Source organism: Vanacampus margaritifer, chromosome 2 (genome assembly GCF_051991255.1).
Source record: "Vanacampus margaritifer isolate UIUO_Vmar chromosome 2, RoL_Vmar_1.0, whole genome shotgun sequence".
NCBI lineage: Eukaryota > Metazoa > Chordata > Actinopteri > Syngnathiformes > Syngnathidae > Vanacampus > Vanacampus margaritifer.
This window is the reverse complement of record NC_135433.1, coordinates 26,331,118-26,357,294: the sequence shown is the minus strand read 5'-3', so window position 1 is coordinate 26,357,294 and position 26,177 is coordinate 26,331,118. Positions and strand designations below refer to the sequence as shown.

The 26,177-nt window shown below is 40.1% G+C and overlaps 2 protein-coding genes across 3 annotated transcripts; one reads left to right on the top strand and one right to left on the bottom strand.

Moving 5' to 3' along the window:
* Nucleotides 1-1,478: 1,478 nt before the first annotated feature.
* On the top strand, nt 1,479-13,568 carry LOC144044501 (tripartite motif-containing protein 16). 2 transcript variants are annotated; one of them, XM_077558953.1, is made up of 6 exons: nt 1,479-1,539; nt 5,108-5,257; nt 9,929-9,955; nt 10,045-10,107; nt 12,122-12,261; nt 12,936-13,568. In XM_077558953.1, the coding sequence occupies exons 2-6, from the start codon at nt 5,236-5,238 to the stop codon at nt 13,332-13,334; spliced, it is 651 nt and encodes a 216-aa protein (XP_077415079.1). In that variant the 5' UTR covers nt 1,479-1,539; nt 5,108-5,235; the 3' UTR covers nt 13,335-13,568. The 2 variants fall into 2 exon arrangements, with proteins under 2 accessions (XP_077415079.1, XP_077415080.1); XM_077558954.1 differs by lacking the exons at nt 1,479-1,539; nt 5,108-5,257; nt 9,929-9,955; nt 10,045-10,107 and adding an exon at nt 11,613-11,948.
* A 1,253-nt stretch (nt 13,569-14,821) lies between these two features.
* akt1s1 (AKT1 substrate 1 (proline-rich)) lies at nt 14,822-25,773 on the bottom strand. Its single transcript, XM_077558124.1, has 6 exons — nt 25,504-25,773; nt 21,733-22,392; nt 19,978-20,251; nt 19,424-19,507; nt 19,163-19,341; nt 14,822-16,568 (listed from the first exon to the last, which is right to left on the bottom strand). The coding sequence occupies exons 2-6, from the start codon at nt 22,117-22,119 to the stop codon at nt 16,431-16,433; spliced, it is 1,062 nt and encodes a 353-aa protein (XP_077414250.1). The 5' UTR covers nt 22,120-22,392; nt 25,504-25,773; the 3' UTR covers nt 14,822-16,430.
* Between the last annotated feature and the right edge of the window lie 404 nt (nt 25,774-26,177).

Below are 26,177 nucleotides of genomic sequence, written 5' to 3'. Positions count from 1 at the left end.
GGCGGCAAGTTTGCATATTCAGTCAATACGATTGCATGCTAGGCGATGCGTTCGAAGCAAATATTTTGCTGCTTTGCCCATTTTGCTGTGCTTTTCTGATGTGAACTTTTGGTAGCTACGTTTCACTGACAACCACTCCGTGTCAGTGACACAAAGCCCCAAAAAACTAAAACCAAAAAAGACACACAGCACAGTGAAACAAAAATGTTGGACAAAATCATTACGGTCTGAGGGACCTAAACAACGAGAGAGATTAAACAACACTGCCAGCTCCAGTGCTGCTGGGGACCCAGCCAATTAGGAGCAGATTTGGGCAATGGGAGCGAGGAACTTGGTGTATCTAGTGTTTGTTTACAGCTGTTCAACTTCCAACCAAGATAGCATTTTGCAGCCAAAACAACCACCAGTCACAAGATTGACAGGTGATGTTCAAACTGTTTGGTTGAGAGCCTTAATTAGCAGGCAGTGATGGATTCTCTGTACTGACTTTTTTTTTGGGAGGGGACTGACTTTTAAATCACGGAGTTGTCAGCCGGCATCCTGGGCACCAGGACACAGGGAGCACCCAGGTATTAGCAGCCTAGCCAGGAAAACAGCACGGGGGGCTTTAGGGTTTACCTCCATGACAGCTCCTAGATCTCTGAGGCCATGTGGCGTGGCGTGCCAGCACCATGATTTAGGATCCTACTCCAAGGGTTATATTGCACTAAAAGCCGAGAGGCCCGTTGGTTTTAGCTGGCCAGTAAATCTGAGTATATTAAGCTAGGAGACTTTGCATTTACTTCCAAGAATACATTCCCATTTTAGATTAAGAGGTTGTTTTTTTTCAGAATAACTTAATTCTAAAATAGGTTGCATTCATTTGAGAAGAGTCTAATTTAAACCTGGATTATTATTTTTTAGGAAAAAAAAATCTTTTGTTGACAAAATATGTTTTTGTTGTTTTTTACCACACATAGATTTCACTCCCCAACCCCCAACAAGAGTCAGATTTCTTTGACAAAAAACTTTTTTCTTGCTGGTTAACCAAATAAATGAAATTTAAAAAAAAAAAATTTAAGTTCAAATTTTGTCTACAGAATGTCTGCTTTAGATTTTTTTCGGTAACAAGTTGTAACAAAAAGTGAGATTTTTATTTTGCTCCCCCCAAAAAAGTTGCTAAGAGCACCTTAAGCTAATGGGGAGGCCAATGTTTAGTCTTAAGCTGTGCTACAAACTTTAGGAGTTGTTTGAGGCGCTGAAGAGGGTGAGCTGCGAGGAGGCGGAGATGCCGCCCGACCGCCCGCAGCTGCCCGCTGTCAATCAATCAAAAAGCATCCGCATCGCTTATCGCACTCTCCATTACCCCCATAGCGCCAGCGTGCTAGCGTGTAATCGGGCAACGTGAGAGGGAGGTTAACGTTGGCTGGTGCTCATAAACATACGTCACAGGGCCAGCTGCAGGTGTTCCGCTACTGTGCTCTGTATACCGCGCCACAATTCGCGCCATACATAACTGCGTCTCATTAAGATGTTTGGGCTCCCCTAAAGACCGACGAGGTATTCACATCAACTCAACAGAACATTATGAACACAAACACTAAGGAGCCGTCCAACAGGATGTTTTCATGCTTTGCCATGAGGGATTTAAATCAGGGTCAGGGTTTTAAAGCAAGGGTGATGTCATAGTAAGGGATTCATGTCACCCTTGAGCAAAATTAATTTGTATCAGTGAACATTACACATTTTAATATACAGCGTTTGCTGCGGGGGGTTTTAAGTTAGCTAGTTAGTTTTTTGCATTTACAAAACAATTCAAATAAATCTATTTTTGTACATGAACGGTCTGTCTTTTGAAGTTTGTTTTCAAAAGCTGTATAACCACCCAGTAAATACTTTCCGAAATCAAATCTGGCTTTCTGATTCTTTTTGCTGATGAGTCTTTTGCATCTTGTGCTATATTTCTTCTCTCCAAGTCTTGTTCCACAATATAGTAATTTCAAAACTTGAATGCATAATAATACGATACGATACGATACGATATACTTTTATTTTCCCCGTGGGGAACTTTTTCCTGGACTCCGTCCAGCTGCAGTTTATAGTAAGGAAAAACAACAGAATAGAAAGAGATAAAATCAAAATTAAATAAGTGCAGCAGTAGTTTACAGTAAGAAAAACAACAGAATAGAGAGAGATAATTAAAATAAATAAGAAGTGCAGCAATAAGTAGAAGTCTTCACAGAAGTATACATGTGTAGAGAAGTACATACATGAGGACTGTACACACCCATATACACACACACACTCCTATATATATATATATTGCACCACTTAGTTAATGTCGGTTATTAAGCAGTTTGATGGATGTAGGCAGGAATGAGTTCTTGTAGCGGTTCAGCCTGGCTCTGGGGGCCCTGAATCTCCTGCCGGAAGGCAGTAGCTGGAACTCATGATGCAGAATGTGAGTCGGGTCATTATAGTAAGTAAGTAGGTGAACATAATTTCTGATTCTTCACAATGGCTGCATAACAGTGCAAATACATCTAAATGTAAACACGTGTCCGAGAACTCCAACAAAAAAAGAAAACATTTTTGCTTGACAAAAGATGACAATAGTTCATTTTAGTTTTCATCAGACGTGTACTACTGTATGTTTATTTTATTTTATTTTTTATTTTTTCCTGGAGAGCTCAGTATTGATCATTCGGTAATTTTACCGATTTGACATCGGTGTCAAATGATGACAAATCATCATTGCTCTCCTTATTTTTATTATTATTATTTTTTACATATATATATATATTTTTTTTTTTTTTTTGTATATATATATTTTTTTGTATGTGGGTGGATATGTTTATGTGCGTGCGTGCGTGTGTGCATTCATTAGTTCACCTAAAACCTATAAAAAAATAAATAAATCCCATACCATTTCCCTAAACCGAACACTTTCAGCCAGAGTCGTGAGGCCGTCAGGAAACCCGAGAAAGGACCAAAGAAAAGAAAGGAAAGTGAAATCCAGCACTGACCAGACACCACCCACCAGGCCACCAACCAGAGTCCTTCACCAACCCCAGAGACATCTAAATTTCAACAAATCAGGGAGACCTCAAGAGACCAAAGGAGAGACTGAGGAAAGGAAGGGAGGACAGACGAAGCGGAGTGAGATCCACAGACACCAGCCTCCACCGATTCAATGACCTGAGGAAGATTGTGTCTGAGTTTCGATAGTTGTTTATTTTCATGGTACTGTGGTACCGCACTTTAAAATTTAATCTAATCCTCCCCAAAATGATTCTTGTATTCACAAAGAAATGGAGAAAACAATGACCTCTACTTCTAAAAAGTACTTATTTTCATTCAATTCTGGAGCTCGAAGCACATATGGCTATGCAAATTCTTTCAATGCACAATTTAAGTTTTTCTAATAGCAGCTGTAGGTCTCTACTTTTTACTCCTTCCTCATCATTAGGCGCCAAAAAGTCACAATTAGATTTTTTTTTCACCTTCCCTAGTATGCAAATGAGCTCCATCAATAGCCTCAAATCGGTCTGAATAATACCAAAACGTAATCAAAAAAATTATCGTGTAGTAGTAGCCAGGGGTAAATCTGCTAGGGGGCTAAGTTTCCGTGGTAGGGTTTCAAGTCAGTGTTACAGTTTTAGACAAGGACAGGGTTTTAAATTAGAGATTCAAACTGGAGTTAGGGTATCAAAATAGGGTTTGGGTTTAAGAGAAGGGCATTAAACGAGATGGGGTTTCAAATGAGGGTTTAAAGTCAGGGTTAGAGTTTCAAATAAATGTTTAAAGTCTGTGTTAGGGTTTCAAGACAGGATTCGATTTTTAATTTACTGTCATGGTTTCAAGATAGTGATGGGGTTTCAAAGTGGAATTACATATAAGGGTTACGGTGACCAACTAGGGTTTCAAAGTAAGGTTGTGAGTTGGATTTAATTGGATTTGGATTAGGATTTCTAATCTGGTTTAGTGTTTCAACGTACAGTCTCACATATGGCTAGCAAAGTAGGGTTGAATTTTCAACATACTGCTTCAAGCATGGGGTTGGGCAGGGGTCTACAACCTGCGGCTCTGGAGCCACATGTGGCTCTTTAGTCCCTCTCCAGTGGCTCCCTGTGGATCTCTCAAAATAAATTAGTAGTCATTAATATATTTTTTAAATTTATTTATTTGTATTTTTCAGATAAAATATTCTTAACATGAATTAATGGTTTGATGAAAAAAATAAAAATTAAATATTTTAAAAAATGTCAGAATCCAAACTTTTAAGTTGACGGGAAAAAAGAGATGGAAGGTAGATGAAAAAAGTTTTTTAAATTGCCTGAAAATGTCCAAAAAGTGACCATAAAATGTCCAACAAGAAAGAGGAAAAGCATAAAATGACCATGAAATTGCCAAAAATGCCAGATATTTTTTTATTAAAAAATAAAGACAGAAAAGAAAATGTCCAAAAACAAAAGAAATGCAGCATATTACCATAAAATGTCAATAAAATTGCCAAAAATGTCAATAAAATTGCCAAAAATGTCAATAAAATTGCCAAAAATGTCAGAAAATTCATAGCAAAAAAGGCAGAAAAAATACCAAAAACAGCCATAAAATGTCCAAAAAAGGAAGAGAGGCAGAAAATTACCATATGTCCATAAAATTGCCAAAAATGTCAGAAATTTGACAGAAAGGCAGAAAAGTCAAAAAATGTATGAAAAAGGAAGTACGGAAAATTACAAAAAGGTTTATCACAATGTTCAAATGTTTTGCATCTCCAGACAGATTTTTTGTTATTTATTTGTCCAAAAATGGCTCTTTTGACAGTAAAGGTTGCTGACCCCTGGAGTAGGGTATCAAAGTAGGGTTTGAAATCTGGGTATTGGGGTTAAACCTGGGTTACAAACCCAGGTTGGGGTTTCAATGAGGGTATCAAATATGAGGAAAGGTTTTAAGAAAGGATTAGGGTAGCTCCTAACTGCTTGTATGTGTTATGTGTTGTCCATCACATGCTTCCTCCACGTGTAAGCAAATGAGTGACACCCTCCCATGCCGCCCCCCTACCCCGACCACCATGTCATCATCCTACACCACATCACGTGTTGAGTGTGATGGGGGTCCTGCACAGCGCCCCCCTCCCTTTTTTTTTTTACAGTTCATCTGGAAGGTAATAAGAGGGCCCCACCCACGCAAGGGAGAGCCTTACTACGCCGACTGGCACCGGACCTGACAAGCCTCAAAACCCAAGCAAGCAACATGCCCGTACCCAGGAAAGCAGGTAGGAACACAAGTCAACCAAAAAGTCATTTTGATGAAAATTTGGGACTTTTAAATTTATATAAAATAACATTGAAGCTGAACTTTTCTTGCAAGAAAAGAAAGTTTTTCAAAAATGAAGTTCTTTTTCCAGCAACAATAAATATAATAACAAATTGCATTGTAGGTACATATCCATACACATCCATCAAACTGCTTAACAACCAACATTAACCCAGTGCAATAAGATATATGGTGCAATGTTGTGTGTGTGTAATATATGCAGCCGTGCTGTACATACTCATGTGTATATATACGTATATATATATATATATAGGAGTGTGTGTGCAGTCCTCATGTACAGTATGTACTTCTCTACACATGTACACTTCTGTGAAGACTTCTGGGAAGTCTTCTACTTATTGCTGCGCTTCTTATTTATTTAATTTTAATTTTATCTCTTTCTATTCTGTTGTTTTCTCTTTACTGTAAACTGCAGCTGGACGGAGTCCAGGAAAAAGTTCCCCACGGGGAAAATAAAAGTATATCGTATCGTATCGTATATTTCTTAGGGGGGAAAATCTTACCAAAAATAATTTCATTAATTGAGAAAAAAAAAAAACTGTTTAATACTAAATACGGAATTTAAAAAATGCCACAACAATAAAGATGTTTTTAAAAATAACATCCTTCGTATTCTTGTGAGAATGTATTTACTAAAATTTATTTGATATTACCAATGAAACTAACTAAAGTTGTAGACATTGTATTTTTTTCCATTAAAAAATATATTTTTTGAGAAAAGAAAATTGTAATCATATTAAAAAAGTGAAGTACTAATAAGTTAATACTAAAATACTAAAAGAAAACATTTCTTCGAGAATAAATTCCTACTTTTAAATATACCCACTTAATACAACAATGTTATGAGCAGGTTTTTTTTTTTTACCCCAAATGCTAGTTTTTCTCAATTTTTTTTAATCCGAAAAATGATTGAAATGTCATTATTTTCCATGATTTTATTTAAGTATATATATATATATATAGACGCAATGGTAAAATTCTGCAAGAATAATAGTATGGCCGGAAATATTATATCAGTAGTAGTATTAGTATGATTAAATGTTTTGTTTTTGGGCAGAAAAAAATAATTTTGAGGAATTAAAAAATAATTGTTAATATTCGGAAGTCCACCATTTATTATATGAGTAAAATGTGTTTGGGCAAATGGGTGTCACTTTGGGCCCTCAATTGAGTCTTCCAGGCAGCAAGTCTGATTCCTCATCCATCATGTCAACGCCGCGCAGGAAATATCCTTCAGAGGCATCGTTTACGCAATTCCCCAATGTATAACATAGACGCACATTATTGCGCTGCTTGTGTTTCCTCCGCTGTTACGTAACCATCTGAACCCTGACCTCATGTCAGTGTGGCTTACATGATTTTGTTCAAGAAGAAGAGGAATTTTCGTTTCGTGGAATGTATTTGTAAATAGACCTTGGTGACATTTAGGAAGCTCACGTGGGGGAATGTCACTAGCGCGGGTTTGACAGCCTCCCGTCCCGTCTGCACCGAGGATCCATTTGAAGCTCGTTTTTATCCCCTTTGATTAATGAGCCGTGTTTTCCCAGTCAACATATTTAGGGAACCCTCATTTATCGTCTTCTTTGGCTTCATCCACCTGCCTACAATCCAATCACTCACTTTTTATTCACCCAAATATTTTGTTTAAAGTTAATTTGAGAGCTGTAATTTTAATACCATAATAGCAGGATACTGTAGTATTTTTTCTCACGGTTTATCAAACCGTCAGAATCTAATATCTGCCCATGCCTAGCGCTAACTCAAACATTGCTTAAAGTACACTCATTAGCACTGTGACAACAAGTTCTGTGCTGTCGCTATTTTAACCATACAGTATTCTTGGGACAATTTTTATTCATCGTAATCTTCGATTTATAGCAAAAAAAATTAATTTTATGAAGAAAAAAAAATGGCATTTTCCGTGACTTCCTTGGCAAGGTCACGCAGGGGATGGGCTCACTCAAGGCTCGCCGATGATTTGTGTTTTTGCCGTGTCATGTTGCCTCGCTGATCCCTCGTATTTAAGACCCAGCCGGAGGAACTCGAGGCTTAAGTTAAGTTATTCCGTCAAGTCGCTCCTTTCATCTTGGACGGAGGGAGACGGAGGAGGCCAACCCTCATTGGAGCCGACCTTTGTTGTCAAATGTCTTCATCACACGCGTGGAACGTATCCAAAACCGCCAAGTGTATCCCATAATCCTCAGCGGTCTTCCGCACGTTTTTCCGCTGCTTTCAGCACCATGAAGTGTGATATAAGCTCAGTCCATTTAAGAGCTAGCAAGAATTCATATTGTTTTCAGAAGTACATATAAAATTTAATTCAAAGGTTATACTAAAATACTGTAAGAATAAAGTTGTATTTTTATCAACGGAAAAAAAACATACTATTGGTCAGGGCATGTTTAAAAAATGTACTGGACTATAGAAATAAAGTGGATTGGATTCAATGTTCTAAAGAAATGTGCAATCTTACATAAAGTAGCATATTTTGGCAAGAGAAAAAGTTATGAGCAGCAAAACAGAATTGAAATTTGAATTTTACCTGCTGAAGGAGGCCATTTTGCCACTTGCTGTTGAGTGAAATGACATCACAGTTGCTTAGGTCTCAGGTAACAGCCAATTACAGCTCAGCTTCAGAAAACAGGTGAGCTGTGATTGGTCGTTGCTTGAGCCCTGAGCAACATTGACGTCATCTTCAGTCGACAGCAAGTGGCAAAATGGCCGCCCCCTGAGATGGATAAAAACAGCTAGATTTTGCTGCATAACTCCATCCATCCATTCATTTTCTTAACCGCTTGTCCTCACAAGGGTCGCGGGGGGAGCTGGAGCCTATCCCAGGTGGCTGCGGTGAGTAGGCGGGGTACACCCTGAACTGGTTGCCAGCCAATCGCAGGGCACACAGAGACGAACAACCATCCACACTCACACCTATGGACAATTTGGAGAGTTCAATGAACCTGCCATGCATGTCTTTGGAATGTGGGAGGAAACCGGAGTACCCGGAGAAAACCCACGCAAGCACGGGGAGAACATGCAAACTCATATTCCAGAAATGTAATATTAATCAGAGTGTCATGTTTACCCATAATGAGTCAAACGCAGATTGCGAGTGTTATCATTTTGTACTGCTTGTTCCATTCAATCATGATGACTGTGGCTCTCCTTGCCCACATGGCAGGGCATTGCAGTACTTTAATTACTCCAGCATATCTGAACTGTCTCCAAAGTCAAACTGGCCAAATGGGAAAAAGTCCCAAGTTGGGGTACTAAAAAATTCAAGGTAGCACTACAATAATAACTTTGATTTATGTAGTGCAAGTGAGGCATCCCGCTTTAAACATTTAATTGCTCTGATACATGACAGGATTATCTGCTGAGCTCGAATCTCAATGGGAATGCCAGGATCATGCCAGGAGGGTCCTGGCATCAAAAGCTGCTCGTTAAATGCTCTCACGCCACTTCGAGGAAAGACATGACACCCCCCACCCCACCCCACCCCCCCACCCCACCCCACCCCCCACCGCCCTAAAATGAGCCTTCGATCCCCTCTCCACCACATTTGATGATTGTTAAAGAGGTTTGGCAGGTTATGGTTTCAACAGTCGCTTTAGGAATCGGTCGCTAGAAGCGCTTGTCATGCAATAAATAACTATTTTTGTTATACTGTTCTTCAATGTGTTGAACTAAAGTTTACTCCTGTGAGGAAGGATTTAAAGACTGCCCTTTATGGTAATTTAGTTAAAGGTTTCTCTTGGCCAAAAACTGTTTTTGTCTTCGTGGGATTTGATATCGTAATTAAGTGAAATTAAGGAAACATCATCCATTAGACTAAGGTCATCATAGGACATGTAGAGTATATACAGCTGCATAACACATGCATAATTGTGGAAGTTAACTCAAATCGCAGGTAACTAAATTTACCGTAGTTTTTTTAAATACACTTATTTAAATAATCTTAGTATTGAAATTGACTGTTTTGCACAGTTTATTCTCTATATTTAATTTACTACCAGAAAAAGTAATTTAAGAAATAGTCTGCTTTTTTTTTAAGACCCCCCCCCCCCCCACACACACACACACACACACACATTTGATATTTTTTAACAGTGAGAATGTTATGAGTGCAATGAAAATCCTAAAAATAATAATAATAATATATTTTTTATTTTTTATGAGAGAGCTCAGTATTGTTCATTCGGTAACCGATTTGACATGTCATCATCATTGCTCTCTCTCTCTCTCTCTCTCTCTCTCTCTCTCGTTTTTTTCTCTTTTTCTTTTGTTTTTATGTGCGTGAGTATGTGCATGTACGGGCGTGTGTGTGCATATGTGCGTGTGTGCTCATTAATTCACCTAAAACCTAAAAAAATATATTTTTCTGTAAAAAAAAAAAAAAAATAACCTGCCTTTGTAAAAACTCAACAAAATTTTATTTTAAAGCAACCATCGCTGCATACACAGTGCTGTACATGGAATAAATACTATCATAATACTAGATGGTGTGTGCGTGCGTTCTTAGAAAGCTAGGAAAAAATGATTAGCTTTTTAAAAGAGAAATCCTGTACAGTAGGAGTTGAGACGCTTGACTAACTTCTTTCTCCTTTTACAGGAAGAAAAAACAACGGGGCAGCAGAAGGTAAACAATTTTTTTAAAAAACATAATTGTGAGAAAATATATGATAATTAATAACAACTTTAAATGTTATGTTGTTTATGTCTCCTCAGAGAAACTGCCACCGTACGATCCCAACATCCCTGAACCAACCACCAGAGCAGACTTCCTCAATCGTCAGTAGCTAAATACTTCATATCAATGCTAATAAATGAGAATATTAGTAGTACTCATCCATATTAGTACACAAACTAGTGCCCCGACACAAAAATGCAGAGGTGGGCAATTTACGAAATTTTGTAGACCGTAGGGCATCGCCAGTCTGTCATTTTAGTCAAGCTGACCCAAACTGTAATCGTCAGTCCACCATTGTTATTTTAACCACGCTTCAGTCATTGCTTCCATCAGTAAAATTCCGTCAAAAACAAAAACATGCCACCATCCAACAGAGGAAAAATCTATTCATCATCCATCCATTATCTAATTAGATTTTTATTTTATTTTTATCCGGGCTCCGGCCTTCCTGGGTGGAGTTTGCATGTTCTCCCCGTGCCTGCGTGGTTAAGGTACCTCGGTTTCCTCCCACATTCCGAAAACATGCAAGCTAGGTTGACTAAACACTATAAATTGTCCATAGGTCTATGTGTGCCCTGCATTTGGCTGGCAACCAGTTCGGGGTGTACTGGTCCTAGCGCCCGAAAACAGCTGGGATAGGCTCCAGCACGCCCGCGACCCTATTGAGGATGAGCGGATAGGAAAATGGATGGATGGATGGATGACTGCTCATTGAGCTTTAACTTATTGACAAGGTGGCCATCTTTCTGTCAGTCCACAACGAAACGGGCGTCTGTCAGAGACGGACTGAGAGGTCCATCAGTAGGCCTACTTGACCCGTTTAGTGGCGATTACACTGACAAATGAAAATCCACTTCTGTCAGTACTTAGTCCTTCATTTTTTAAAGTTTCTTGTCATTTGTCCGTAAAATGGACGTCCGTCAGCGAGGGCATGGAATGCTCACCTTTGCAAAAATGGTATCAAAAGCACTGCAATTTTTCCTAACTACCAACTAGCTCAACCTGCTCTCTGCTAACTAGCTCCGTAACTACAAATTCCGTACTAATACAGTAGTGCTGTCAGATGCTAGCGATGTGCTAAGAAGTCAACGTGCTCTTTTGCCAACTAGCTCTGTGTTAAATGTAACTATTCCAAACGTATGGTATGCCAACAAACCTTGACCATGACGACAAGTTACACACTAACCGTCACTGTTGAATGCTACTTATTTTGTGCACATTAGTTCTTACTTACTCGTACCAACTAAGTGTTGCTAAAATGTTGCTAAGCATACACTAACCCTAACCTGCACGGTGTCCCCAAGCTCTGTACTAACCATCACGGTTCAATGCTAATAATTGTGTGCTAACTAGCTTGACATCAACTCGCTTCAAGCTAACTAGCATCAGCTTGTACAGTGCTAATGTTGGAAGGATAAGCTTTTCCCTCCGCGTGTTCGTTTTCTTTCGGGTAGTGAGAATGTTGGTTATCTGAATACAGGCTGGAGATCGATCAACGGTTCTTTCAAAGCTTTTATTTCTACAGAATATTCCGGGCACAAGTGAGTTACAGACAATGCCTGTAGCATCTCACAAGTGCGAAGTTACAGAGGACTTGCAACATTCTTATACTATCTTGAAGGGCGGTACCGCAAAGTTTCCAGTAAACAGTTAGGAAGTGATCCGGACATGCATGATAACATTCAAGGACACTATCCAGACACAGAACAAAGATCATTTGAGGAATAGAGGAAGTTATGCAGTCATGACTACACCTGGCAGAGATAGCGATAACACTCACAAGGATATATCCGCAGAACAACGCTGTACTGAGGAAATGAGGAAATTAAAACAGTTATGACTAAATCTGGGCAGAAGACACACTTCACTAACTAAAACAATGCTAAGTGACACTAATTAGCTGTAGCACTTCTGTGACAACTATAAAATTGCTAAGTATAAGGTAACAATTAGCTCCTATGCCAATTTTGGCACCAACTCCCGTTGTCCGAAGATATACAAGATCAGAGTTGATTTAACATCAAAGTGTTTTTGTATCCATGGTGAACAGCATTTTAATTTATATGTACTCAAGTGCTCTTGCCTGACTAAAAGTATTCTTGACTTCCTCTCCAGACTGGATGCCACTATCTTTGGATGACAAAACCGCACAGAAGCTGCTGTGGATCTCAGAAAACGGAGCCAAGGTGGCGCGCACATCTGAAGCCGTCTGTCCATATCCCAACAGACCGGAGCGATACGAACACTCGCCACAGGTGAGCATGACTGTTTTTGAACCATAACAGTCAAGAATTATCGCAAAAAAAGTGACCAATTTTCCCAAGTTTTAAAATGACAGTTTTATATTTTTTAAATGAAATGTATTTTTTGCAACATTAAGTCATTTTTTTAAATTTTTTTTTAAAAATTATCATAAAGACAAAAGTCATGTCTTAAAAACAGCCTGCTACATTATAACAATATACATTTGTTTTTATATTTTTTTTTTAATTAGACCCCAAATAGTGATTTATTCTTAATAGAAGAGATTTTTTCTTTTTATAATTCAAACACTATTTTTTTCATAAAAAGGTGTATTTAAAAAAAAAAAAAAACGTATTTTTACTGTCCCCCAAAAATAAATTTTTAGACCCAAACGATCTAAAATGGGTACTTTTGGGTGGGGGCGGGGGGGGGGGGGATTCCCCCAACAATAACAAAAAAGTTTTGGAGGAAGGTGGGATTTTTTTCTGACCCTATTGTCTATTTGTTTGACATAAAACCTTTTTTTTTAATCAGTATTTTTTTCAACAACGTGTTTGTGTGTGTGTTTTGGGGAGGGTGAGAGGGGTTTACAAAGAGAATGTATTTTCATTTTTATCAACATTTTTTTTTAATACTCTGCTCCGCAATAGAATGGATGCACGTCTGACCTTGTGCTCTTGTTCAGGTGTTGTGCAAGGAGGGTCTCCTGGGCTCCCGTGGCTACTGGGAGGTGGACTACGACGGCTGGGTGGTGATTGGCGCAGTGGCGGTGAGCGCCCCCCGCAAGGAAGGCCCCTGCGGCCTAGGCGAGAACGCCAGCTCCTGGGGCGTGGGTTGGTCGGGCTCCTGCTACCAGGTGTGGCACAATGGCGAGAACGTAGACATTGACATGCCCCCGTGCAGTACGCTGGGCGTGTACGTGGACCAGCCGGCCGGCATCATCAAGTTCCTGCTGGTGGAGGGCGAGGGCAACAAGGAGGTGCGGCTGGTGCACAAGTTAAAGACCAGCGTGCAGGAGAAGCTCCTGCCCGCCATGTGGGTGGGCACAAACTCCTTCTGCCTCATTCGGAAAAAGGATCAGTGAATCGCTCAGCTTAAGGTTGGCGGGTGAAACGTGCAGACATTTTAATGTGGAACAACTACTAAGAGTCCAAGGTGGAAGTGGCATGTCTGTAGTGTGTTGATTGATGCCCAATTGTTTTATTATACTATTGTGTATTTTTCTTTTCTTTTTAGAAATAGGCAAAGGTGAGTTTGCATCTTTGCATATGTACTAGAGAGCTTGTCTTACATACTGTATTTCAGTGTGCCAAATAAAGTCAACTTCTGTGTAAAAATATAAATAACTCACTCTCACAAAAAAAATTGCATTTTTTCGTCATCATCTTTATAAAAGTTGTATTTTTCCCAAGCATGGCACTTTTTCCAGGCTAATATTTTTGGGGGAGAAAATATTATATAAAAATACATTCTATTTTAAAATCATATTATTTTAAAGTAATATTTTTGGGGAGGGAATAAAATCACAATTTAAAAACTGCATAATTTTTCAAAAATAGTGCTGTTTTTTTCTTACCCCAAAAGGACCTAAATATTAACAAGTTAATAGTTAAACAGTGTGAGAATTTTATGAGATCAAACTCATGTCTTTCATAATACAGATGTGATTTTAAAAAACAAAATGCCTTTTTCAACAAAGATCAAGGTTTTTTTCAGGAAAAAGTCACAAAAAGATCATATACTTAAAGGGACAGCAATATGAAAAATCTACTTTTTGGAGCTTTTAGCCAAGTTAAAATGCTAATCCCTCACCAAAAACATCACCAAAGTGGTGTTACTTCCATTCGCCCCTCTATGAGAAATTCTATGTTATTCTGCTCTCCAAGCACCAGACCCTCCCAACCCGAGAAAACGAGCGGGTGCTCACTCTATGATGTCAACAGGTGCGGCCCCACCCCCGCACTGCCTCTGTGGACTAAACACACGCCCACTTTCTCTGAGACCTCCATGCTCGCAGGATAGTGATAAAAGTAGCCCTTACCAGTAAACATTCTGTCCAAATGAATTCAAAGCAATCAATTATTCTTCACATTTGCAATGCCAAAGTGCAATTAAAAAAATAGTTTGTCTTACATTCCCAGAAAGGTTCCATGGCTGAAACTTGTGTAAACTACAAGTAAAATGTCTGCACTTTTGAATTAAACTGAACGAATAGGGCACCGCCCCCTGCTCCTCCACTCTAATTTCTTGCGGCAAGGAGCAGTTTTGTTTCAAATGTTTATTGAAGACTTGAACATCCAACCAATTTCCAAATTTAAAGAAGATGCGGTAGAACTGCAAGGGCTGGCTTGCGTGGCCATCGTGAATTCATAATTATATTTTTTTTTAAAAAACAAACAAACAAAAAAAAAACTGGACACCCGTACAGAATGTAAAAAAGTGGACATGTCCGGGGAAAAAAAGAGGACGTTTGGTCACAGTAAGAGTCTATTATTATTTAACTAACTAAATTACATACTGTATGTTAATCTATTGTAGCAGTGCAGTGCGACATAATGAGTCAACGTCAAATAACTTGGTGTTGCTCCTTTATTTGAACCACAAAAGAAGAACTTGGAGAACATCTACCAAAATGTCACTGACATCTTTAACTTTCAGTCCCAACTTTTTCTCTCTCACTTCTGTCAGTCTCAGTCATCCACTCACTTCAAGAAATAACAAAAAACATTTGAAGTACAATCATTGGACGAGTCAGTCAATGGTTTCTAGTGTAGTACAAAGTACAAAGAGGCAAATATGTAAGTTAGGACTTATGAACGATGAATTATGAGAGGTGCTGCTGGTGTACCAACATTTTCAACATAAGCTTTTCACATTTTAATGTTCAAGGAGAACAAATGTTTTTGAACGAGGGCCTGACGATGCACCAGGAGCTATTACTGTTGTTAGCATCCATGTGCTTCATGCTAACATGCTACCAGGTGCTTTACCGCGACAACAATGACAGAAGTACAGGTTCTCAAAAGTGTTACAAAAGCTTCACATTTCAGCCGAGCGACGTAAATGTGGTCACGTTTGGAATCATTTGTGTCGTTAGGGAGTTAGCTTAGCTTATTTAAGCAACAATGATATTGTGAGAAAAAGCCTCAAAATCTTATTTTATTTTGGTCTTATCACAGCCTAACAAATGTAATTTTTGCGTGTAGAGTCAATAACATTGTGTATCTTGCGAGCTACTTAGCGGCTACTTTGATTAGCCAAACAAACATTTTATTATTTTTTTTTTACATTCATCTGTTGAAAACAGATGCTGACATGTATTTTTGAGCATTATTCACCCTCCTGGCTGCTCACTAGATGCTAAGCTAACGTCATCAAGGCTAAATGTTGCCTATAAGAGATGCTAGCCGCACTAATTCTCGTGTCTGTGCATGTTTCTGAAAAGTTATTGCAGATATGTTATTTTGGTGAGTAAATCTTTTTTGTAGTCATCTTTTAGGATGGTGAGCTAGTTGTTGACTAGCTAGTTTAGCTGGTAAGTTTCCTGCATACAGGCATTACAAAAATAAAATGTTTCTGCTTTTATTTTTGTAGCTGTTGTGTAGAAAACAGACTGTGTATTTTGGAGTGTTTGCTACATCAAGGTAGCCGCCGCCTGTTTCCTTTCGTGATGCTAAACTACCTAACTGACATACATTTTTGTGTCACTCTAACTAAAAAAAAGAAAACATCCTCCTGTGTACGCCAAACAACACAACTGTTAAAACATTGTTTTGAAGATATAAAGCAAGTGTTAACATCCCTAGAGCCTAAAGCGTAGTGTTTTAATTTGATTTAAAATTTTGAACACTGTGAAACAGTTCTAGTCACATCTGTGCCCCCCCCCCCCCAAAAAAAACAAACAAAAAACCAAACAAACATTAGCATGTAGCATTAACATGAAGCACATGTGGAATATATTTCAAATTAACCCCAAAACGTTTACAATAAATTGTTGCGCCCCTTAGTGTGGGTACGGCACATTAGCGTGGCATTTTGAAACTTTCCAGGTGCATCGTCGGCCATTTTATTTTTTAGTGTTGCGTTACCTCCTTGAACTAGCGAGCGACAAATGGAGGTGTAATTGTTTTGTTTTGTTTTCACGCAGTTTTCACATAGTGCACGGCTCCTGCACTCACACTCAGTGCTTGAGCGAGAAGTCGCCTGTGTTGACCCGGGGTCTTGGCAGGGCCCCGAACATTTCTGTCCCGTCAGTGGCCCCGGGGGCCAGAAGGGCCTTCATGCTGGCGGCGATGTGCTCCAGATCAGCGCAGCCCACCTGAAGGGACACATACAGAATGCTGCGTTACACTGGGACATATTTGCTTCAAAGAGGCCATTTTAGGGGGCATTTCCAAGTGTCTGAAATGTTAATGACCTCCCGACAAGAAATTTGGTGTGCATGTCTAATCTGAGTAGACAAAAAAAAAAAAGTCTCAAGAAGCCATGCCCAAAGAGTAGGTCATTTTGACTTAATGATGAAATTTGTCCTTTTCCTTTTTAGTAGGTATGTCATCAGCGGACACACAAAAGGTCTGAAGCCATGCCTGGAAAGACACAGAAAGTTTGCATCGTTCATTGCTTTTTTTCAGTGGTTCTTCCAAGTCACTTTCACTTGACGGCGGAATGCCTATCGTGAATGGAGATGCAAAAAATGTCCAAAGAAGCAAAGCCTGAAAAAAAAAATCTTGAAGTTGGAGATTTTAAGGTATCGTTTTCAGGGGTGCAAAACTCCACAATCTGCGTTTCAGGGGATTTTCCATAAAATAAATCTTCATCCTCCGTTTGCTGACATTCTACAGTCTTCTCAGCTGGACCTGAGCCTGACACAGATGTCATCAGTGGTCACATTAAAGCGTGGGAGCCGTCCGACACAGTAATGTAGAGAATGCCGTCATTGTTTGCGTCTTAAAGTCGATCAAGTGACACCTCCGACAACATGAAAACAAACAAGCGTTCTCTCTCTGTACACGTCCCTCACCATCTTCTTCCCAACATTTCATCAACCAGCCATCTATCCATCAACTGTGTTACTCACCTACAGTATCCATCCATAGTGTACAGCACATTCAGAAAGTATCATTTCACATTCTCCATATTTTGTTACAGCCTCATCCCAAAATTCTATATTTCCCCCCCTCAAAATTCAACACACAATACCCCATAATGAAGACATTAGCTTCTTGTAATAATTACTTTTCATGAAAAATAAAGAAACCAAGACATCACATGTACATAAAGTCTTGACAGTCTCTGCTCAATACTTTGTTATACACCTTTGACACTAATTACAGCCTTAAGTCTTTTTGAATATGCAGGGATGTGATTTGACCAAAGTGAAATTATCGGAAAATTTAGCCGGGGGGGGGGGGGGGGAGCATGACCAAATAATTATATCATGACCAAATGAAAAGTAACTCATATTAGAGCATACCACAAATGTCTTTGTTATAGCAGAAGATGTTATCTGTCGGACTCATGTGCATACACAATGAACTACTACTATAAAAAAAAAAAAAAATTGATTTTTTTTTTGGGGGGGGGGGGGGGATAAAAAAAGCGGAATTCCGTGAATTAGCGGAAAAATCACATCCCTGAATATGACATCACAAGCTTGTCACACCTATCTTTGGGCAATTTCACCCATTCCTCTTTGCAGCACCTCATCGGGTTGGATGGGGAGCGTCAGTGCACAAGCCATTTTCAGATCCCTCCAGAGATATTTGATTGGATTCAAATCTGGGCTATTCAAGGATATTCAGTTCCCCTGATATCACTCCATCGTTGTCTTGCCTGTATGCTTATGGGCATCTACCCCAGTCTGAGGTCCTGAGCACTCATCTAGGATTTCTCTGTATATTGATAGTTTGCTACATTCATCTTTCCTTCAATCCTGACTAGTATCCCAGTTCCTACTGCTGGAAAAACATCCCCATTTCATGATGACGTCACCACTTTGCTTCACTGTAGAGATGGTTTTGGTCAGGTGTTGAGCAATGTCCGGTTTCATCCACACGACACTTGGTATTCACAGCAAAGATTTCAATCTTTGCTTCATCAGACCAGAGATTTTTCTTTCTCATGGTCTGGGAGTCCTTCATGTGCTTTTTGGCAAACTCCAGGCGGGCTGCCATGTGCATAATTCCTAAACTACGGAGTGGCTTCCGTCTGGCCTATACAAGCCTGATTGGTGGAGTGCTGCATAATATAGTTGTCCCTATGTAAGGTCCTCTCTCTACAGAGTACTACTAGAGCCCTGACAGAGTGACCCGGTTCTTGGTCACCTGCCTGACTAAGGCCATTGTGGGCTGATTTCAAGACAACTCTTCGGCGATGTTTTTAGTGAGGAATTAGCATTTTAACTTATTCACACCCAGCTATTTTCACTAAAGCAATCCCTTCACTCCCGGCTATTTTACTGGATTTTGCAAGGCCCACAGAGTATTGTGTTCTATTGCTATAAAACATGAAACCTAAAAAAAGATTAAAAAAAAAAAGTATGTTTCTGTTTCGTAGAAATTAGCATTAGAATATAGCTAAATTTCATCATTATTCACTAATCTGTTAAAAACAGTTGGGGAAAGAGCTTTTTGCAACATAGCCCTGGTTGATCTCTTATACTCTTCTGCCACCTACTGGCCGTTTTTGTAATAACTACCATTGCTTCTAGCATTCTCTTCAGTTCAGAGGCTCCATCAAAGCCTTCTGTATGCTCCAGCATAAAAAACATATAAATATAGTCTTTGGAAGCAAGGTAATATTTAAAATAGTATTTAGACATTTTTGGGGAGCAAATGAGTTCATATGGCTAAAAGCTCAAAAAAGTTGATTCATCATGCTATGGCGCGTGTCAGAATGCGTGTTCGTTTGTACCCTTTCTCCACTGTTGCCTTCCCCCGGGGCTGCCCGCCCCCCCTTGCACCCCCACACGGGCACGGAGACGGGCAGCGAGCGTGCCAGCGCCATGGGGTGGGCATGCCGTGACGCATGCACGCCATGGTGGCCCACGGCCATACCGCGCGGCGGCGGCGGCGCCTCCTCGCTCAACGAGCCTGCCAGAAACAGAAAAAAACAGTAACTCGTGAACGCACCGGTCGTATTTGTGCATGATTGAGTGGGGGCAGGCGAACTCACCGTCAGTGCTCTCCTCCTCGCCGTCAGACTCGAAGAAGGGCTCACAGTCGCGAGACAGCGAGTCTTCGTCCATGGAAAACACGCCTGAAACACAACGGGGACATTGGTGTTTACTTTGTGGATTATTTCAAGGATGGATGTTTGCTATTGTGCAAGGTGCCAATGATTTTTTTTTATACTCTTTTGAATTATTTCTAGTTCTTGTTCTGATTGTGCAAGTTGGCGTGGACTTTTTTTTTTTTAATACACCCTGGATTATTTCTAGTTGTTGTGTTTTGTTTTGTTTATCCTCTGTATTATTTTTAGTCAAGTATAGTGGACTTGTTCATATGCTGTGGGTTATTTCTAGTCATAATGTCAATTTCAATTGTGGAAGGAGACATTGAACTTTTTTTCGACTTATATTATTTCTAGTTGTTGCATTTATGTCTATTGTGCAAAGTGCATTTGACTTTTTTATACTCTGTGGATTATTTGTCGTTGTTGTGGGTTTTGTTCTATCTTGCAAAGTGCGGTGAACTATTTTTCTGATGAAAATGTACATCAGTCTTGACCTGCGCTCTCATTCCCAAAAGGTCTCTTCTCATCCATGTCTTCCTCTTCCTCATCCTCGTCTTCTTCATCGTCCTCGCACTCTTCTTCCAGGTCGACGATGCCCGAGCGCTGCCTGACCTGTCGTGTGGCCTCCAGAGCGCTTTTGTCCCGCTCGCGCTCGGCATTGTTGTCCTGACCCGGGACGCCTCCTGAGCTGTAGATGGACGGGTAGTTCTGCGAGTACAATCTGGTGTTGGGGCTGATGCTGCCCAGCACGCCGTCACCCGTCACGTTCTGGAAACAACGGCATGGATGAGGCTGGGCCATAATAAAAGTACAGCTTTGAATTCACAACAATCTAATGACAATATTATTCAAAACAAATCTTTTGTTCTTGTCTTTGTTTCCTGACACCAAACAAGCTTTGAAATGTTTTTCCAGTGTGAACTTACATCAACCTCCACAGAAATAAAAAGAGGTGGCAATTCCAGGTCCAGAAAGTAAAAATCCAAGTTGTTGGTTGAGCAGAAGCACCTGTTGCTAAAGCCAAACTGTGGCAGGGTTTTTACTTTGTGGACCCCGATTTGCCACGTCTGTAATTTTAATTTTATTTCTTTAACAGATAATGCGAAAAAAATAAGTGCTTACTATAGGGGGTGGCACCCTTAGTAAAAAGTAAACACGTACAGAAATAACAATTGCGTTCATTACATGACGTTCATTTGCATTCCTGCATCTTTATTTTGTGAATTATTATTAGTCTTTGTTTTTCTCTGTTGTGCAAGGTGCTATACTTGCTTCATACTCTGTGGATTGTTTCTAGTCATGTTTATTTCTACTGTGCAAAGTGCTGTGCACTCTCTTCTATACTGTGGAATATATTAGCACTTTTTTTTATCATATTGTGTAAGGTGTGATAGGCATATTTTTACATTGTGGATTATTTTCAGTTCGTGTGCTTATTTCGACTGCTTAAAGTGCTGACTTTTTTTCTTTTTTAACTCTGTGAATTGCTTCTACTCATGTTTTCTTTCTATTGTATAAGATGCTGTGATGTTGTTTTTTTACACTGTTGAATATTTTTCTAGTTCTTGTGTTTACTTCTTTTGTGCAAGATGTTGTGGACCTTTTTTTTTTTTTACAGTGTGGATTATTTCTAGTGCTTGTGTTTATCTCCAGAGCTGGGCACTCCCGTTAATCGTCATTTCCCGTCTATGACAATGCCCACCTTGCAGCAAGTGCACAATGATGCAAAGACCCTAAAAATAACACAGACTGAGCACCGAATGAAGCCCGTTTACATCCGTCGATTGAGGTGAGTACATAGAGACCCTCTCATTCCGTGCGAGCCTTCACATCAGCATTTAACGAATAAGCAGACGGACGTGCCGAAAGGTGACGGGAATTGCTGATTAACGGAAGTGACCAGCTCTGTTTTTTTCTATTATAGGTGGCAGGTTTAAAAAATATCAGAGAAGATAAGCTACAGCAAGGGTGGGCAAACTCGGTCCTCGAGGGATGCAGTCCTGCAGGTTTCCATCCGCCAACACAGCTGATCCCAATGAACAGGATCGTTATCAGGCTTATGCAGAGCTTGCTGATGAGTTGATCATTGAATCAGCTGTGTTGGAGAAAGGAAACATCCCAAAACTGCAGGACTCCAGGCCCTCGAGTTTGCCCACCCCTGAGCTACTGCATTAAACCAAGGATAGGCTTTGCACTTCGGAAGCCAATAAAAAAACAATTAAAGATGAATAAATATAATAAATACGCACCTGACTCATCACCCTGTGCCCTGCCTCTGACGTGACTTCTGGAGCTGCGTGGCGCGTGTGCCTTTGTGTCGTCAATAAGGTGGTCGAGTGCAGCACGCCAATGTCATCCACGTAGCGCCGTGCCGACTCAGCCAGGAAGCCCTGACCCCAAACAGTGTACGAGAACTCGCAATCCCTGTGAAAGCCGCCGCCGCCGCTCTCCCACTTCTTCTTACTCGTGGCATCCATTTCCGTCCCTGAGGAGCGGAACTTCTTGCACGCCGTGAGGATGGCCAGCTCGCAGCCCGATTTTTGGCAGTACGCGTCGGCGGCGGCCAGGAGCGCCACCCAGCTGTCCCTGTGGTTGTCTGCGATCTCCGGCTCAGACGACTTGGTGATGGAGGCCATGATGGTGTCAGGTTGTGTGTGTGTGTGTGGGTGTGTGTGTGTGTGTGCGGAGTTCACTAATGGCCTAATGAATGATGTTGCTTAAATAGCAATCTGCTTACTTGCTGGTGTGTTTTGGTTAGGTTTTTTGTTTTTTTGCTCTGGTGAAGATGGAAAGGGAGTTTTTGTATGAGGCACTGGGTGACTTAATGATATGATGCACTGACTGGGTGATTTCTTAGAACAAAAGGGAGCCAGGGGAGAGAACAGATGGTGCCAAGTTGCTGGTTATATCTGAAGAGGGAGTACAAACATGTATGGCATCTCACTACAAACATATTTTATCAAAGACAATAAAAGCATTTTTGTGGCTTTGAGGAGTGTGGGGGAGGGGTGGTGGTATCTTGGACAACGAACGGCATGCACCGAATTATATTCACCGACCTATTGACCTATAAAAGCTCATAAAATACTGGGGAAAACCCTGAATAGTATATTATCAAGATCCAGTTTGACATTGAGATTTTTTTGGTCATTCTGATTGAAGAGCTCTGGTCAAACATGGTTGACGTTAGGGCTGCACAATATATTGAAAAAAATATCGGTATTGCGATATTGGCCCATGTAATATACGCATCGCAGATACATGCAATGAGTTTCATATGGAATTGTATGCTTTTACCAGAATTTGAACACTGACCAGTCAGATGCAAACTTAAATGTACATGGCCATCTAATAGTTTAAAAATATCTAGGGTAATTACTAGGGATGCACGATAATATCGGTGGCCGATAATTATCTGCAATTATCGACCAATTTGATGTCAAACAGATAAAACAGATAATAAAAAAATCTGCTGATAATTATCGGCAATTATCAACCAATTTGACATCCTACAGATAGACCAGATCATACAGAAGTCCGCCGATAATAATAGACTTGCCGCGTTGGTCCATCTGTTGTGGTTGTGGCTCAAGTTGTGCCCGACTCCTCAACCCCTCACATCTCCTATGGTAGTGTCGCATATTTGTGACGTCATAATGCGCACAACGGACCTCGTGTTGACAGAAGATGCATCATGGCAACATGGCAGTCGCCAATGTGGGCTTTCTTTACTGTGTCTTCCCAAAATGTTACCCTCGCAGTTTTTTGTTGCATTTTTTAAACATGACTATTTTGTTTTGGCAAAAAATCTAAATGGGTTACTAGTTGTCTTTGAAGCAGATATATCAAAAAAGTTCTGCTTCATGGTGATTTACACAACGTTTCAATGTATTTGTACATGTTAGCCTTATAGTAGGACTTGAAAGTATATTTGTATTCAAGTTAATTTTGCAAACAATTAGCGGCTTACTTATTGGTTATCGACATCGGCACATTCTAAATTATTGGTTTATCAGTATCGGTTGAAAATAATATTATCGTGCAAGAATACATTGAGCTTGCTTATATTGCCGCATGAAAAAAAATGCAATTCTTTCATTAGACTCTATAAATGTAATTTCTTTAGGTGCATGTTAAATATTGCAATATCAATAGCGCTGTATTCAACAACTATATTGCATATTGCATGTTTTTCCAGTGTTGCGCAGTCGTAGTTGACGTGACGTGATCTATTCCCATCTGCCGATTACATGCGCGAATGCATTAATCAGAACAAATATTTTACAGCTGTGTAATACAGGCAGATCGATGTGAACATCATGTGATTATTAAGACGGACTTCTGTCGTCTCTTTGCACAGCAGTTGTAATTTCTTGGACACTTTTATTCATGCAACAGCTTGATTAAAAAAAAAAAACATGTTAAAACTACAAGTAGTTTAATACAAGCTCTCCCATTGCAGGCAAGTTCTGGTAGGAAGACACCATTTTCAAGTGTGTTGACGATGGCATTACTATGCATTTATGTCAAGACAGAGAGAGCCTGGCTATTCCGACTGAACTGTTTACATGACGTCTGTTTGACAGTGCTCCATCTAAACATTCATTATAATTGCTTTGAGTATGATTTGCGTTGTATGGGCAAAGGCCATCTTTGACCCCCCCCCCCCCCCCACCCCAAAAAAAAGAAAACGCAACACAGAGTAGCACTTGCTTTGTCGCAACACCCTAGCCCCACCCCCGGTTGTCATGGAAATAAAAACAGCATTCTTCCCAAAAACTAACAAGAATGGATGTTAAGTGTGATGTTATTCTTTATGCTTGGTGTATTTTGACTAGCTGGGCAAAGATCCCGCACACTGACTGACACACTGCAATTTGGTATCATGGAGATAAAGAGCGGCAAAATACAATTGAATCTGTATGGATGCTAGCTCTCATGCTGTTTTTGGGTGTAATCGTCCATATAACATACATATTAAATGCGACCGCAGTCTGTCTGGTGTGTGCACCAAATGTGTCCCCAAAGTAACCAGCATGCGCAGAAGAGACATCACTCACAACATTGTGTTCACGGAAGTAAATACGTATGGTCCAGCATGTCAGGGCCACAGACTTTTATAAGTCAATCGTCAGGTATCATCTTTTTATGATCTCATATCTACAGAGGAGCGATGCGGGAGGAGGTACAAATATTTTGAGAAAATGGAGATGCCTACTAAAAAGATGACATCAAATCACTAACGCGTATAATAAATTAACAATTTGCGTAGCTAAATTACTAATAGCACCACAAATGTCAAATTTAGGCATCATGTTACAAGTAGGATTAAATTTAAGTAAAAAATAAAGTCACAACTGTTACTCAAAACAACTTTGCAGATTCACATACACAAGAAAATTCTGACTTGGGTCTCATTTGGATGCAGCGTGAACCTAGCCTAAGTTGCCCTGTATTTGTGCAATGTCTAGCTTGGTCGAGTCACCATGGTAACAAACATTTGCATGAGACCAAACCACCCCCGCAAAACCGACTGATTTCAAACAGTGTGACAAGTGGATCTAAGTTCGTTGTCATTTTTTATCCTACATTAACTTTGACAGGAGAATGTCAAACAACGTTTCATATGACACCTGTGAGCGCTTTTAAAATAAGAAACTGCGTACTATTATTACTCCTTAAGGAACACTTTGACAACACTGAATGCTAACGAATGGAATTAAACTAGCTTTGAAATCTCCCCACACTGGCCACAGTCCGTTTTATTTCATCCCTAGTCTGTTTTAATGCCACGCCGTCCTTTGTGTTTGCACGTGTGTCCTCTTAAAGTGCATTTGAATGAGGCTTGCGATGGTTGCTGGGGCTGTCGTTGCTGCTGCTTATTTATTAGCCACTGTTGTTGTTTTGTGCAGACTCCTCATGATGGAAGGAAGGCGCACTTCACCACCATTTTTCAGGGTCTTACGCGCAGCCGAGACGCGCTGTACGAATGAGTAAATACTTGTCAAATGTTCACCTACCCGTTTGCTTTCTTTCCTCCGAGTTGCCACTTACTCGTCGACCTTAAACTTGACTTTATTTCGTCAAACGTGCGGTGTCTTGCTTCAAGCGTTCCTCTCCCCTAGCTAGGCTCGTCACCAGTGGAAAGTTTGCGAGGGCTAATGTTAGAGGTTCCTATTGAAGTCTTCAAAGTTAAACAAATGACGTTATTAAAAACGTTCTATCTTTGTTTCATATCTGGCTGTGTTGAATGTAATGATCTAAAAGCGGAGCTGTGTTACCCACTTCAAATGTTAATCAACTCTGAAAATTAGGATTTGGCATATATTTTCCCGAAACTTGACTCAAGCAGTGATTAACTTTTAATGTGAAAGCAAGCGTGTTCCGACTGTGATGTCATCTGTTTACTGTCTTTTCTATGGCGAGCATCATGTACACGTGACAGTGGTTTTAGGGGCGAGCTCGTCCTCGCGTTACTTCCGCGTTGCATGCACGAGTCCTCCACAACACACCAATCAGTTTCTTGCTCTAACGTTACAGTACTTGGTTTTAAAGTTCAAGCAAAGTCTCCATCGCGTTGGCGAACCCGAAAGCCAATAATAATAAAATGAAATAATAACGTTCCTATGAGCTCAAATAATAAATTTAATAGCAATCTAATGTATAAAATATTTACGTGAAAAATTGCATGTGT